We start from the raw sequence: 16,508 nt of genomic DNA, 5'->3' as shown, positions 1-16,508 counted from the left end.
CGTCACCAAAAATCTATCGAAATATTTTAAAAGTTCGGCGAGAGTTTGATTTTGTTTCCAATGGCAAATTTCGAGATAGGAGATCGAATTACAAGTGCTTGACGTGCTACGCATATTTGAAGCATGATTGAAATCGCAAGAGGACTTCGAAGGGGACGAAGGCCAATTGTAAATATAAGTCCAACATTTTTTACAAACTAAATCCGGGAAATTTTTGATACCATCACGTACGTACGTGATGCTATTTCAAGCTAATTGCTATTAGGTAATAGCAGTCACGAATCGCAGAGAGCAAGGAGAGGGAACGATGTATGTCTGGGTTCCAGAGGTGTATCTACTGATGAAATATGTATTGGAATATTTCATACATATGCAACGGAAGATGTTTAGCTCTTCCTGCTATTTTCAATTGATCTTCAAGTTAAACTATTATATTACGCTGCTACGGATCAATCGCACGTGACGTTACATTACGGCTAAAACGTGAAAGTAAAGGAGAAATAAGTGACGAGTAAAAAAAAATCTATCATTTTGGGAGAAGATAAATGAATTCGCTGTCACGATGATTTATAACAACGTCGAGATATTATCGACATGATACCATTTGCCGATCGGGGACATACATCGGGGAAACTTTCACCTCGAATATGTCGAACTTAACATGTGATCTCATTTATCGATCCGTTTTTCTTTTGCTCTCGTGGCACTCGTTAATCTCGCAATTACTCGACTAAGGAAAGTTGTACGCAAGAGAGTAATGTCGATTCGTATAACTCGATTGACAAAACTAGAATGCACGTGCATTTCGACAGACAGGTGTACCACATTCATCTCATGGTAGAATTGGTAGATATAACGATATATGCATGTACAAAATGGATTTTTTTAGATATTAATACTACCCTCTTGAGGGATGAATTTTTAAAATTGAAAAAGGTAATGAAATTTTTTAATTATTTTACTCTGAATTTAAATCCATGTAGCGTGGTAAACGAAAAAGAGAAAAATGAAAAGAATTAAAAATACTGCGATGAATACTATTCGTTTCTCTTTTGTCAGCAAAATATATCAAAATTTGAAAAAAACCTGAGGAACACGTACGTGTCAATGCTTGAAGGGGGGTAATCAAAGTACGCTTTAGCAAACTGCACTGTAAGCTGGTGCACATTCACAGGGACCTATTTCCATAAACGGAATAATGTATAAATAATGCTAAAAGTTGTAAACGGCCGTATTTCGCAGCGCACACGTCCGTTATACTTCACAGCGGTGATATTTATATCTTCGGATCGTGATTCGCATGTGTGATCCGCAAAAAGCGCATTAAATATGGATTAAGAAGGTTGAATTCGTAATCACGCGGGAGACCAGAATATTTTCGGACGAAATAACATTTGAGGACCATATATCGACTTGACATCCATCAATATTGATCATGTACTAATTTCGTGCGAAACCGAAAAGGCGTGCCGATTTTACGTGGGTTTGAGTGATATTGATTAAATTGCAAGTGCACGCGCACTTGTCACCATCATCGTGGCGATGATAATTCGGTGGACAGACGCAATAATGATACAATGAAAAGCACAAGAATAAATCGCATAAATTTTCGTAGAATCATGTCCCGCGATTCGTATTTGCATGTAAAAATTCTGCGAATTGGAATTCCACAGCGAATTTACAGATATAACAGTTACTGATACATCCTTGTAATACGACTTGCAATACGGATCTAAATGTTAAAAATGTAACAGTCCATTCGTATTCAGGAGAAGGATTTATTTATATGCTAATATACTTAGCGCGGGATCAGAGCGAGAGAATATTTTCCATCTCTTTACTGCGTCGCCCAATGCGAACCGCGACGCGAGTAATCGGAATTCTAGCGAAGAAAATAAATGAATATTCATTCTACAAATATTCCCCATTTTTCGAACCAAAGTCGCACACGCCATTCCACAAAAGGTTAATTCTCTTAAGCGCTAATTGACTAGTATTGAAAGGTCGATCAATAATCAAACGTACATTATTCTTCTAATCCTATTACGGGTCTGTCGAATCTTTTTTTTTTCTCTTCATTTCTACACGATCCATTTATTTCTCACAAGGTATATAGAATAATAAATCCAACTTCAAGAATTCTGGTGCAACAAAATCGAGAAAACTTTATACCTTCTTTCTCACCGAGATAGACGGGAGTACGTCTTCGTTATTCGGGATTAATGCTCGCCGGCGGACGGTGGTTGAATCCTCTGTAGGGCCTCCGAACCGGCGGCCGCCTTGTCCCTCAGGACGGCCTCCACGTCCTTCTCGAGTACCCGCTCCCGGTCGTACAGCTGGAACCGGTAAGCCGGCTCGTTCACCAGCACGCTCTCCTCGGCGGTGCTCTGCGCGTCCTCCGGCGCGAGGAAGAACCTCGCGCGGCCCTCGCACTTGCGCCGGTAGTCCGGATTGTCCGGCGCGGCGCGGTGACAGGAGTCGCAGACGGTGTCGGTGCGCAACGTGCACGGATGGGCCTCGTACAGGCCCGGGCCGCATCTGGCGCAGTTCCAGCAGGGCTGCGTGCTGTGATGCGGGCTGTACGTGCCGCCGGGGCATCGCTCGCACACGGTGTCGCGGCCGCGAGCGCAACGGCTAATCGCGCCCCAGCCTGGACCGCATCTGCTGCAGTGCGAGCCGTCCCGGTGGTGCCTGATGTGAGGCCTGCTCTCGGCCGCCTGGAAAACGCAGAGCGGCAGATGGTTAGTGCGAGCCCCCGAGAGGAGGAGGAATCGCGGCGCGCGAGTGATTCCTACACGTTTGCGAGCCTTCGGAATCGGATCTCCGAAAGGATTTAAAAACTGACCGCATCTGAAACGACTCGGAAACGACCACTGGACCCCGAATTTGTGAATAATTGAAAGCTCTGTCGAAAACTGCATTTCCGCGTGCGTTCCTCCGGGCGGTGTAAAGCCGCTTCTTTAAGAGGATCCGTGACTCCGCGTATATATCGCGAATAGATTGTATACCTACTAGAACAGTCGGTCTGGTCTAGTCGATCTCGTTATTCCATTGCAAATATTATTTCTCTACTACTTTTAATATGAATTGATAAAATGCAGGTTCAACCGTCCAACAACAGGTGCACTGGCGGCCACCTGACTTCGAGGGAACACCTTGCGCCTTTCTTCCGCCTACTTCGGGCAGATCGAGAGACGCGATATATGAGCCTCCGTACTCTCTCACGCATAAAATGTTGCTTTTAATACGTTAGGATATCCGCTACACACTTTCGCCGACTAATTTCCCCGAAATAAATGAGTCCGATCGATTGCCGATCCGTAAACTCTCTCACAGTTTGAAACTTCGAAAAATATCGAGTAACGTTTATTACAATATATTTAAATTAATTATTAAGCAATATATATTCACCGAGCGATATATTAGCGATTATAATTAAATTATTGTTATTAGTATTTAAAAAAAAGCAGCCAGGAAAATTAACATGATATATTTTAAATATATTTTTACCAAAATATATTTAAAATATATCATGTTAATTTTCCTGGCTGCTTTTTTTCAAATACTAATAACAATAATTTATTTCATCTCAAACCACAAATTTCATATTTTGGATTCATTTAGAGCCAACAAAGAAATCTTGATGATTGGATTCATATTTTTTCTTTGTTCAAGGAATAAAATTCTAATCGTTAAATTTTGAACATTGTTTCTCACACAAGAGACTTCTGTGTCCACAGTATTTTTCTGAGACGGACGTTATTGCTTGACCACAGAAGCGGCAGGTAAAAACAAGTAAAAGAAGAATGAGAGACGATCCCTACAGCAGCTGTTGGCAGCTGCTCCGTGCGGCACGCGCCGACGGTCACCACGCATCACGCGAATCGTTAGCACCGGGCCTTAATTTGAAACCCTTCACCTTGCCTCTCTATGCCGTCGCACACCGCAGTCGCACGTTCGCCACCGTACGTCGTGTGCTTGCCTTCACGCGACACAGATTATCAAAAAAAAAAAAAAAATACTCTCCTATAGAAACAATTTTGTATCAATCCGTACAATAAACGAATACGTAACAATATCTTGAATTTGTTGGAAGAACTAGAAGTCATCAACTTGCAAACATGCTAAAATTATATTTTCTTTTACATAAAATCGTAAATTTGTATGTACACTTGCTTAAATAATTTCGATTTATTTTTACGAATTTATGATTTTGCATAAAAGAAAGATTTTATAAAAAACATTTCATTCGTTGCACACGGATGTTGATAATACGCAGAATTGTTCTTAAGAGAAACAGACATTATTTCCTTACCGTCAGTAATTTGCAACAGAGCCTTTGCCTATCATTTTATCTTAGATGTAACATGAGTCATCGTCACATGAAAGGATGCTCGCTGTCAATTTACGGTTACGGTTACTAAGCCAGGATAAAGGGTCACGACCCTTCAAAGGTGGACTATAACTACTACCTTATATTGAATTTATGCACTGGATAATGATAAATCGTGGAATGTCAAATGAATTTCTCGGCGAATTAATTTTCAGAAAAGATAGAAGTATACGAGTAAAAATAAATATAGAGATGAGATTGTTCCTTATATAGATAACTTCGAAGTTTGGCGTAATAGAATTTTAATGGAAGATTGTATTCGTGGTGCCGAGGTGAGTTAAGAGCCGAACAACTATACGGTTGAGGTTTAATTTCAGCGGAAGAGCGAGAATACTTGGGAAACAGTATCAACAAGCAAGAAACATCGATCTTCGGAGGAGCTTCTCCGAAGACTCTCGCTCAAAGTGGGTGGGACGTTGCATTCTTCAATGAAAATATATATACCCTCGAGGGCTTTGCAACAGTCGAGAAGAACACGGACGGTTTTGCCCGGGCAGAGATTTATCGATCGGGGAAAAAAAGCTCGTTTGTAGAAACTGCAGAACATTCTTGCACTCGGGACGAGTCGACGAGTCGTCGCTCGGAGCCTCGACGCAAAACGCTTGAACGATACAGAGAGAACAGGGGCTGCGGGCGGAGAGAAACAGAGGATTCGCGCTGCGTTGGCTGCACCCTTTGGCAATTTCCGATATTTCTTTTCGTTGGTTTTCTCTCTCTCTCTCTCTCTCTCTCTCTCTATCTCTCTCTCCCTCTCTCTCTGCCAACCGCGAGAGCACGTTGCGAGCACGATTATGCGCCGTGGAAATACAGGCCTTACGAGCCTGAAGAAACCCACGTCGGGCCGATAAACGTCGATGCTAGATTCCGCTAGAAAACCATAATAGAAACGCGCAAGAGAAGCGCGTCGATCAGCTCGGTACTCCCTAACGCGAAGATTATTATATTTTTTTCTTTTTTTTTTTGCGATACAACTTTCAGAGATATCGAGACTCGACCAGGCAAAAGCCGGGCGGAGTCTGCTAACGACCCGTAACAACGATGACGGAAGTAACGTTGCGCTCATAGTGCGACGAGTATGAATAGAAACTTCCGGTATGACAAACGGAACGGAAGCGGTAATTGCGGTCCCTTTTGTGCCCCACTTTTGCTTCTTTTTTTTCTTTCTTTTTTTTTCGATACATCGTTATCGATAAATTTCAAACGAATAGACTGCGCGACGGATGCACACGCGGCGCGACGTAAAACTTTGACCTATTCGATCGGTCAATTTCACTGAGAGCTCTTTGCCGCTTTATTTAGACATTTTCACGAAAGATTTTAAAGAATTTGGCTGATCAAACAGTTGAAAGGTGGAGAGTTTTGAAGGCGCACAAGTAATTGAAAAACCAAATCGTCATTGCGGTATCGCTAGAAATAACTTTGAAAATATCGTTTTCCCTGTACTTATATATTTCGTGATTAATAATAATTATTTATCACTCCGTTACCGTCTTTGCCACCGCAGAGTTAATTAACGACGCAAAAAGAAGGAGGAAGGAATTTTTAATGCACACGTGTACGAGCGCTTTGCGGGAAGGGTGACTGAAAAGGCTCGCGCATGTGAATAGGGTGGCGTCGGGTGGCGAATTATACCTTGGCCGATTCACCTGAAGGAACGTGGCCCACTTCCATTTGTCACCGGAAGAGGCGGATACCTCGGGCACGAGAAAAAAAAATTGCAGTAATTTCGAAACCCAACGGAGACACGTTCCAAACGTTATTACAGGACAAGATGTTTCGTGCTCGTCGTCAACGCACGTACGGATTGAATCTCTTCTGATTTCTCAGCCTGCCAATGTACTGACTGAAAAATATTTATCAAATCCGCTGAAGCTGTATAGATGTTTCATTTAGACAAAATTACGTATAAAAATTTGTTCATAGATATAACAAGAAATATTAATTAGTCGGTCGGCAAAGAATTTCGAATATTTTTTAATGTAATATAATTAATGTGAAGAATATGTGTTTATTCTCTAAAATTCTCCATCTTATAATTATATTACATTTGAAAATATTCGATGTTCCTTTCCGGTAGGAGGGTATAATATTTCAGATCCTGCATTCATATAGTCCTTTGATGCTTTCGATACTTTCTTACGTTATTTCCGCTTTCGAGCGAACCGCAAAAGTTCCGATACATTTAGAGGAGGGCATCGCCGAAATTGCAACAGGCAGTATAACCTGCGGAGTCACGCCAGACTGGCGTTTCCCCTACCCCTCCCCGCCACTGACTCTGTGAACGTGTGTATGTGTGTGTGCGTGTACACACGTGTGCGTAGACTTCCGAGCACACCAGCCGGTTCTACTTCCCGGAGGAAGACGCTGGGTTACCCCGAGGGTGAACCCACAGTCGCAGCTGCCTCGAGAACCGCGATAATTATCTTCGGTCGCTACGCACCCTATTGTTCCGCGAACGCTCTGCCCTCCCTCCGCATATCCCATAAATCGGCCACCACGCACCTGGACATGAGGGTGGAAGAGAGACGAAAGCATATTCTTGTAACTGTTTTGACGTTACAAATAAGTTGCATTAGACGTCGTTGTCAACGACATGCCCTGCGTTCGAAACGGAACTTGGCCGCGTTTTCGCAAGAAATTTCACACGCCACATCGAGGATAAACTATATTACAGTCTGTCAAGTAAGAGCGTGTTGCCGTGGTTCCTTTCTCATAACTGATAACAGGTATCGCCATAAATCTTTCGTGAATCGGTAGAGGGAAACTTTGGCTTTGATGCACTATCAAGAAAGATTCAGTTATCCTTGATTTTTTTGTAAGAGAAATACGTTAAGCGTCATGAGTGTCAAATACGCGTCACGCTACGAGACTGCGTTCCTATGCACCCACCCAAAAAGTCCGAAAATGTTGCAATCAGCGGCTGCTAAATACATGATAAAGTCAAAAGCATTCGTACAGAAGTGGGTGCAGCGATATAATATCGCAAAAAATGTCGACGATTTACCGGAACGTGGGTCGATAGGCAAATTGGACAAAAAAGGCGATAAAAAAATAGTAAATCTGTTTTCGCAGAATCCTGGCTTAACACTGCGTCAAGCAAAATTGAAACAGAAAGGTTTAGATATATCGTACGAAACTATCCGTACCCATCTCTGTGCTCATGACCTCAAATGGCGCATCACAATGAAGAAATTTCTGTTGACTGAAAAATGTGACGAAGCGACACGTTTGGGCGCGCAAAACATCGATCGAGATTTCAGCAACGTAATTTTTATCGATGAATGTTCTATGTGGGCACGAAGCACAAACTTCGTGAAAGCGTACGTTCACTTTGAATAAGTTATCTCGCAAGATTCATTCGATTTCGTCCTTGTCACTAGAATACGCCGTCAATTTGGTCGAAAAATGCCTCGGAAATATTAGACAATTATCGACGCCAGTGGTGACTGGACGCATTACTAACATAATTGCATCTTTGTTCTCATCGAGTACAATGCATATATGTATTTGAAAATTTTATTTAATCAATTTTTTTATAAATTAACCCGAACACACTCTTACTTGACAGACTGTATGGTGCGAAAAACTAAAATCGCAATAAGAAATTGCGGCAACTTTAATCAATTCAAAGTAATGCTCATCGTCAAATTGTTTTTTTTCTAACGAATGTGCTATCGACACTTTTGCGATGCGAAGTAACGTACTCGCATAATGAGGAGATATATACAAATTATCGAACGAGAGGTCGAGAGTGTGATAAAACGCGAGGAATAAAAAACCGGGCGATAATTAAGTGGCGCGATTGTGCTATCGATTGCGCTCGTTAAAAAATTTACGTTTGCCGCGATCTTCTCATTTATTCAGAGACGTAAGGGGGTATCCGCGCGACAATTGCATCGCCAAGGAAACTGCATGGCTGTATTCGTCGAGCTCTCTTACGATGCTAATGAGACCTCGGGTATACCTTTGGTGACTCCATCAGTCACACGTAAAAGACACGGATCTACGTGCCCCTGTGGAGTCTCGAGAGGCGCCATTCGCCAAACGGATTCTTCCACGCCGATAACTCACAATGACGCAATGAAAATACGTGAAACGTTGGACGAGAGTTCATGACCTTTCTGCGCGACATATACCGCGCCGACAATTGGACATTCGTGTCCCTCTCTCCCCTTCTTCCGACTTCCCTTTTGCACATCTCTCGTCTCGCGAATCGACCAAGTATACGCCGTATTCTTCTCCGAGGCTACGTGGGCGCGTTACGAAGTACCGCTTTTCGCAAATAATTTCCTTCTGTCGTCACCTGTCAGGTCGCCCGTATCGATACTATAATTTACGGAATTTACCGATATCGCGCGAGATAATTGCATATATGGTGTAACGTTAGAGCGCAGAGAGTGTGTAATAACCATCTTTTCCTCGCATCTGCGACAATATACCTTTGTATACGCAACTCTCTCTCCCTCTCTTTCTTTCTCCGCGTCTCTTTCCCTCCGTTTGAAGCGCATCGTTATGAATATTCCCTGCAGGTGCTTACATGCGGAGGCGTATAGGAACGCCGAGGGAATCGGGCAGAAGGCCGAGGAGAGCGTCGCGAAAATCGCGCCCCGAGCGGAACCGCCGTCTCCGGGTTCCCATGCCATGCTAATGAGCCTCATAAAGCACGGCGTTCCCCAGTGAACCGAATAACCCTCTGACGCACATGTAATGTGCGTAACGTGTGAGCGTGGCGGCGGTACGTGTTTGAGTCTCCATACGTGTAACGCAATTGCGAATAACACGATTGTACATTTTGCGCTCAACGGCGACTTTAGAGAAGAAAATACGATTATTATTAGTTGCGTCTGAAATTACTTTAATTAATTGCAGTTATATTAGCATTTTAAAAACGTCTACTGTATAACATAGATGATTCTTATTATTTAAGTAAAACTTTAGGTAGCCAATAATAAAGAGTGATATCCATATTCAAGATGTGTAAGAAATAATACATTTTTATTCTGCCAAATTCTCATTTTTGGAATATATTGACTGAAACGTCTCGTTTCTTTCGACGAAATCTACTGATAATTACAATAAAAAGAAAAAATATTTTGATTCGTCCAATTTCTGACTTCCACGAATTATATTTTTAATTTCACAGATAAATATCGCGCAAGTATCCGAGCAGTTTGGCATTTCCGGCTCAACCCTCGCGCAAAAAAGCTCTTTCTCTCTCTCTCTCTCTCTCTTTCTCTCTGTGTCGTTTTTTTCCTACCCCCTCATATCCACGTCCCATTGTTATACGAAATTGCGAATTCACGTGAGAACTGATTTTATCCGCCGGTGATATTTTAGTTGGACGACTCACGTAGTAATAATTAACGTGAAACCTATCGAAATTCTGTGCTTTCGCACGACAATTGCTACCTCGATCGGTCCTCCCCGTTCCTGCATTCGCAGCATTTCGCGCCTGCAACCGATAATTAGTCCAGTGTCTCATTTAACAGGGCTTTCGCAGCATTTGTAATCACGCCACATCCGAGATCGCGTGACGCAGGAATTTCAGAGAATTGCTTTCAAAGCAAAAATAATGGGAAAAATAAAATTCCCATTTTAATGATGCTCAGTCAATGGACTTCACGTGAAAGCAGTTCAATGTTATTAAAAAATTTCATTGTGCCAATTATAACGATCGAATTTTCCTTTGCGCGATTTTTACGTCCCGCGTGCAGTTCTCTCTCAATAAAATAACGATTGTTTGTGATTTATTACTATACCCAGCTTGAAATTTGCATGTGTACATTTAATTAAGCGATTCTTTGTCGCGCCAATATGTATTTTTAAAGTTCTCTATCAAATGTGTGGATATGTCCAGTCGCTGCGAAAAGAAATGTGTGTATTAAATTAAAAATTATTAAAAAGCATACCTTAATAAATACAGCCAACGCATACAGGATGACGATTGTCAGCATCACGCACCGATTGCGAAATAGTTTTCCGCGATTATCCATTGTCTTTTGAGTTCTATTCTTCGTGCTTCGATCTTGCCACTTCAGTCAGAATCACTTCTTTTTTTATTCTCTCGAGAAGAGAATTACGGTATATTCATAACGTCTTCTGCATTTGGAATATTCAAACGAGGACAACAATCTCGCGCTCTGATTCCGATTTGGAGATGAAGAGCGGAATAATTTGCGACGTTTGAATTAACAAACGCGGGTAGAATCGATTTTTTTTTTTATGGCACTCGGAGTCCGGGGTGGAAATATTTCCGCGCGATCGAAGAGTAAAACTCGTTCAGCTGACCGTCGCAATGTTACCTCGGTGGAGGTTCAACGTGAATTGAAAGGAGTGCATCGGTGCAGCTGTTACTGTTGAACACGCGCCCGGTCACGTGGCCCTTAGTATCCCTCTCTTTAGGACGCTCCCGATCGAGCCACGCGAACACATTCGTATTTTCGTAGAGAGACCAATACGTGGATGGACTACTGACGCTCAGTTGCGGCACTAAGATTCCATTACATTTAAATTGAATTCTTTTATAAGAATACGTTTTGAAAATTTCAGCTGATCATGACCGAAAGTTAAACAGTATAATTCTTGCTTTTTTTGTATAGATATTATTATAGACATCAAGATCCGTGACTGTTAAAGGCGCTCTCGAATTTAGTTGTTCACATGTGCGGTTTAATTAAAATTATAATTATTGTTTGTGGCGGAATCACCGTTGACATGCGTTTGATAACGCGGCAACGAGCCGCTACCATTTGTAAATAAGCGCGCGCCGAGCTTCATGATCCGATGCTTGGTGGCGCCGAGCATTTACGCTTTCGCGTAAGAAGAAAACGGTTGCGGAGTCAATATAAGAGGGCTCCGGAACTGGTTCCTCTGCCTTCGCGGCAAAACTGATAGCGGGTCGTAGTTCGTACACCTTGCCATCTTATATAAAAATCTTTGAGTTATAGAAGTTTCGATTTGTCAAAGTTAAGTAAAAGGAGAATTGACATGAAAATTCGACTTACAAAAGCTTTGTATGATAGTTTATAATTTTCCGATTATAATGGCTTTTAAAGAAAAAAATTTGAGTAGTGTTCGAGTTATCGAGGCCCGAGGGTCGACTGTATTACGATTTTACGGTGACTATACTCCACCGACGCATACTTTTTCACTTGTCGCGATAGATCGCGGTTAACGAATCGTGAAAGTCGATTAAACGCTGATCGAATTCTGTGACCAAATGCATTTTTTTTGACTAGTTGACATCCGATCATTAACTTAATTTTGCTATAAAAGAATTTACATATGTTGCATATAAAAAATAAATTGTTTTATATCATATGCATATAGCAAAAGTTGAGTTAATTAATAGTCGAATATTAATTATACATATATACATATATACATATGGTAATAAATACACACACACACACACACACACACGCACACAAACAAATATACAGCAAGCTTACGCTGGCCAGAATAAGATTAATGCAGATTTACAATAATTTCCATAATGATGAAAATTAATCTAATATTTTTGCAAATGTATAAAGAAAATAAGTTCAGGAAAATTACGGTGCTTGCAGATGTTTTGAAATAAAATTATTAACCATTGCTATTAATTATTAGTTTTTAATATTAATAATATCATCTTATTAAAAGTTTAATCTTGATGAGATATAAGAACAAATAAAAAGCTCATATCTCGAAAGTGATACGTTTGATTGCTAGTATCAGCAATTATTCTCAGTTGTAATTATCTTGCATTTATTTTACCAACAACTCAACATTTCATGATGTGCTGCTGCCACTATTGCACATTAAAACAAACAGGCTGTACTTAAAGCAGGTGTGCGTTCCTTCACAACTGAACAGCGGATATTCACGACATGCGACTGATACGGCCGAGAAAATTTGATTTACTCACGAATAGCAAATAATTATTAAACGTAAATGTTGAAAAATAATTTTTTAAAGAACACCACAATTATACACAAAAATTAAAATACAATAATATTGATAATCGCGCTTGCCATTACCTGAGTAAATAAAATCGTATTATATTTCGACTTTAATTAATAATTTTGCTTCGTGTTAAATCACATGATGTCCGAGAATAATAGCCTCCTCAGAGTGAAAAATAATATGTTTCTTTCCTTCTCTCAGAATTTCTGTTCGAGGCAACGTTTCTTTCGCAACAAATATGATCGAGAAATAGAGAAATGTCGAATTTAGAACTTGATTCCACGTTCTGTTGAACGAGCGTGTCCCATACAAATAACAACTCGCCTGCGCCCATCTATTACATCGGTTCCATTATATCCTATTGTATCAGCCTATTATATGAGCTATTTTCTCGTTGCTCGATAACACCAACGAGCATAGACGTGAAAGATGAGAGCGATGCATCGAGATTTTTCACAGCCGGAATATTAAATAAAATCAGATATAGAATTTCAAAAAGTTATATATAGCTCTTCGACAAAAATATTCATTTCTAGAAAAGAAACAACAACAGATCACGTTAGCTATTTAGATACGTGGGCTTCCGAGATGTCACGCGCAATTGGACTTAACATATTACCGTTTAAGAGTTCATATATAACTGATCTCTACGAAATACATTTTTGAAAAATGTAGCTGTGAGGATTCGTACGTATCTGTACGTACGTCATTCAATGACATAACAATTTTTATCTAGAGTCATTATAACGGCTTCTCCTTTTTTTAATAATTCCTCGCAGTAAAAGAAACTAATCAGTTTTATATATAGTAACGTAATAGTGACATTTATAAAAATAGTAAAAAAACATAAAACTAGATATATGTCGCATGTTCAAAGTTTTTAACAAATTTTTTTTTAAAAGGATAAAAAATTGATTAGAATAAGTATATTTAATGAAGTAGCAATGTGTGAAGCAATGGAAAATAGTGTCATGTTATATGACTGGACACTGCTAAACAGTCATATTGCATTTACGAGTTTCAGTGCATAAGTTCGTTCTGTCAATATTTATCGTTCTCTGTGATCAATAAGAATATACAGATATCTTAAAAATTTCTTTAGTATCATTAAAGAAGCTAAGATAAGGTACCTTAACAATTTCTTTAGTATCATTCAATTATGTAGCATTTACTAACATATTTACTTCTATTGCTTTGCCATTTTAATGAAATTAAAAATAATATACAATATTTGCATGAAATTGTTAAAATTGCTTTCTATAGCGTCAAACACCATCATAATATCTTGTAATTCTAATAATTATATTATTTTAATTGATTTATTTACTATATCGAGTAAATCTTTTTAATGTTCCAATGTTCGATTTCTCTATCTTTCTCTCTCACTCTCTCTCCAGTTGAATTGTTTTACAATTTTAATAAATATATCACTATTGTTATATGTAAAAATGATCTAAAACTTATAAAAATATGTTTTTTATTACGCTTTACAACAGCTAAAATTAGGGAAAAAGAATACTTCGTTTTTTTGTTAGAAAATACGGCATTCGCGCAACATGTTTTTCTTATTTTTCTTATTTATTATATTAACAATATGCATTTATATCTTAAAATATTGATACATGTCTTTACGAATCATCTATGCAATTCTCCATACACAAAAGCTGTAGTAACAAACATGTCATATTTAATTTCTTTTTTGTATTGTATTATAGGTATAGAATATTCCATGCCTATTAAGCCAGGTCTACAATTGCGTAAGCATAGTTGCAAGTAGTTTGTAGTTGTAAGAATTTACCAATCACAATTGAATATAAGAAGAATATTCAACTGTAATTGGTCAGTTTTTACAACTACATCACTTACAATTACGCTTACGTAATTGTAGACCAGGCTTTACACGTATAAAGACACGTATTTTTGAAATGCATGGTATACGAGCACAGTTAAATAGCCAACTCAGATAGCACAGAGAGTTAAAAAAAAATTCATCAATTCTGCGTTCATTTTCAGATAAAAAAAGAATTCTTTTTTTTTATTCTAAAAAGAATTTTTTTGCACCTGAAAATTCTGACTTCAGAATTGATGACATATACGATTGAATATACGAATGAATTCTTTTTGAACACTGTGCTATCTGGCAAAAGTGAATACCGACTCGTAGTTCTCAGAAACGGGGATAATCATGAAATCATAGTTCGATACTTGACAAACCTGCCTTAGTCCACTGACGTGGCTATATACAGTCTCTTTTTTAAATACAAAATAATTAAGCTGTAACTGCGAGAATGTATTTCCCCTAATTTTGCAAGCCTTAACATATTGTATATTAATGTTGTTTTACATTACACAGGATACTTTGTGAACAAAGCGATTAATCAAATAATAAAGAAAAGTAAAAAATGGAAGTGACAAGTGACCGCATTCGATGGGTAGAGCAGACACAAACGAAAATTACGAATAATGACAATTCAGATTGCATAGAACATGATATTGTGAAAGAACAGAATATTGTGAAAGAAATCATATCAAGTGCAAAAAATCAAAGCGACAATATCGATGAATACGTAAAAGATGCATTAAACGAACGTTATGAACTTGCAGAGGCAAGAAGCGCCGTTGAATATGTCGAACATGTTGCGAAGTATATGAAAGATATTGTCGGTCAGAATTCTACATACCCGAAGAATGTTGAAAAATGGACGAACGAAGAAAAATCTAAATATATAACATATAACATAAAAAAATGTATCCCAAATATACCAGAATCCGTAACTTTCTTCATTTCGGCCACAATGTATCGGGGAGATTGCGGTCGAAATTCGACGGACAAGCCATTCTGGTTGGATATGGAAAAATTCCAGAGAGGTCAAAAATTCGCGCGAGACTATGTCTTCTCAAATTTCATAGCTAACTCGTTATCACTTTTCGTGATTTTCTCTTCCACGAATGGTCTTAAACCGTTAATCTTCAGCCGACAATCGCACACGCCATATTTAGCATTCAAGAGGTACATGATTTCGGTAAAATCTCTTAGATTAGATAATTGATTTATAATTGCGTTGCTTTGGAACTAAAACTTATAGTCTTCAAATGTGGAACGGTTCAAATAGATGTATCTAATTGAGAGTCAATATGATATATTTATAACTTTACATTTATAATGTGAATCAAATAACGCTCATAAACAGTTTGTCTTGAGAAAAAACTCACATGTATATGCATTGATAGATCTTGAGAAAAAACACAGAAATGATTATGTTTGCTAAAGTAGAACATATATGTTTGCTAAAGTAGAACAGATACTACTTTGTTTGCTTTTAAATTAAATATTATCGCGTCTTATTAGCATTATAAAATAAACAATAAAAATTTAGCGTATGTATACAGTAGTGCTTTGCGAACATGATATTAGTAGTAGTAGTAGTAGTAATAAAAAATTGTCTTCAAAATTTAAATTTCAAATATTTTGTGAAATGGAGTTCAATATTCAAATAATATTCGACTTGGATGTTCTTGAGTGATTAATTTTATTGCCATGTTTTTTCAATTTTTAATTGATTTGGAATAAATCAAAATATACATATATAATTAAATACGTTCCAAAATTAATGACAAGTAAATTGATTATCAAAAGTGATTGTAGATAGCAAAATCTTATTAGAATTTATAAATCTTAGTAAAATTAAGCGAAACAAATATTTTTGTATACTTATATAACGACATTATTTTTCAATTTCGGTGATAATTATCATTGAAGGTATTTGTCCACGGCTTGCCGTGTAACAAATTGGATGACGTACAATCCGTGGACCATAGGCACGCGAGCCTACAACGACGTGCAAGTTGTGCGTAGAATGCACCATGCGGTGCGAATGAAACTCTGCGAGCGCGACTATGAGGACATAGATATGGCTAGTGAAATTCGAAATCCATGGTGTCCAGACAGAGAAACAATATTAAAAGACTTTTCTGCCTGTCCAGCTCTAAAAAAGCTGGAAAATGAGATAAATATCGATCAAATAATCAAATTCAAAGGATTGAATCAAGCTGATATGGCAGCCACGCAATTCGCTTTCATCGGGTTAATTGTGTTGTACCCTCACAAGCTCGGCATTTATGCTAACGATGAAGATTTGGCAGCCTTTTGCCACACATGGAGAGGTCT

At 38.7% G+C, this 16,508-nt stretch overlaps 1 protein-coding gene and 1 pseudogene across 1 annotated transcript; one reads left to right on the top strand and one right to left on the bottom strand.

The window, feature by feature from the left end:
- The first annotated feature begins 86 nt into the window (after positions 1-86).
- LOC105455083 overlaps positions 87-16,508 on the top strand; it is a 24,368-nt pseudogene continuing 7,946 nt past the window's right edge.
- Positions 2,220-10,688, bottom strand: LOC105455082. Its single transcript, XM_011698134.1, has 2 exons — positions 10,303-10,688; positions 2,220-2,717 (listed from the first exon to the last, which is right to left on the bottom strand). The coding sequence occupies exons 1-2, from the start codon at positions 10,384-10,386 to the stop codon at positions 2,220-2,222; spliced, it is 582 nt and encodes a 193-aa protein (XP_011696436.1). The 5' UTR covers positions 10,387-10,688.

The sequence above is a fragment of the Wasmannia auropunctata genome, unplaced genomic scaffold (genome assembly GCF_000956235.1).
Source record: "Wasmannia auropunctata unplaced genomic scaffold, wasmannia.A_1.0 LD335949.1, whole genome shotgun sequence".
Classification (NCBI taxonomy): domain Eukaryota; kingdom Metazoa; phylum Arthropoda; class Insecta; order Hymenoptera; family Formicidae; genus Wasmannia; species Wasmannia auropunctata.
Note: the sequence above shows the minus strand (reverse complement) of the source record. Positions and strands in the feature narration are given on the sequence as shown.

Excerpts from the sequence above, each read along its gene's own strand:
- LOC105455082 (XM_011698134.1), bottom strand. The coding sequence starts at position 10,386 with ATGGATAATCGCGGAAAACTATTTCGCAATCGGTGCGTGATGCTGACA. Across the intron at positions 2,718-10,302 it reads CGTTGGCTGTATTTATTAAG|GCGGCCGAGAGCAGGCCTCA; the intron begins GTATGCTTTTTA and ends TGCGTTTTCCAG.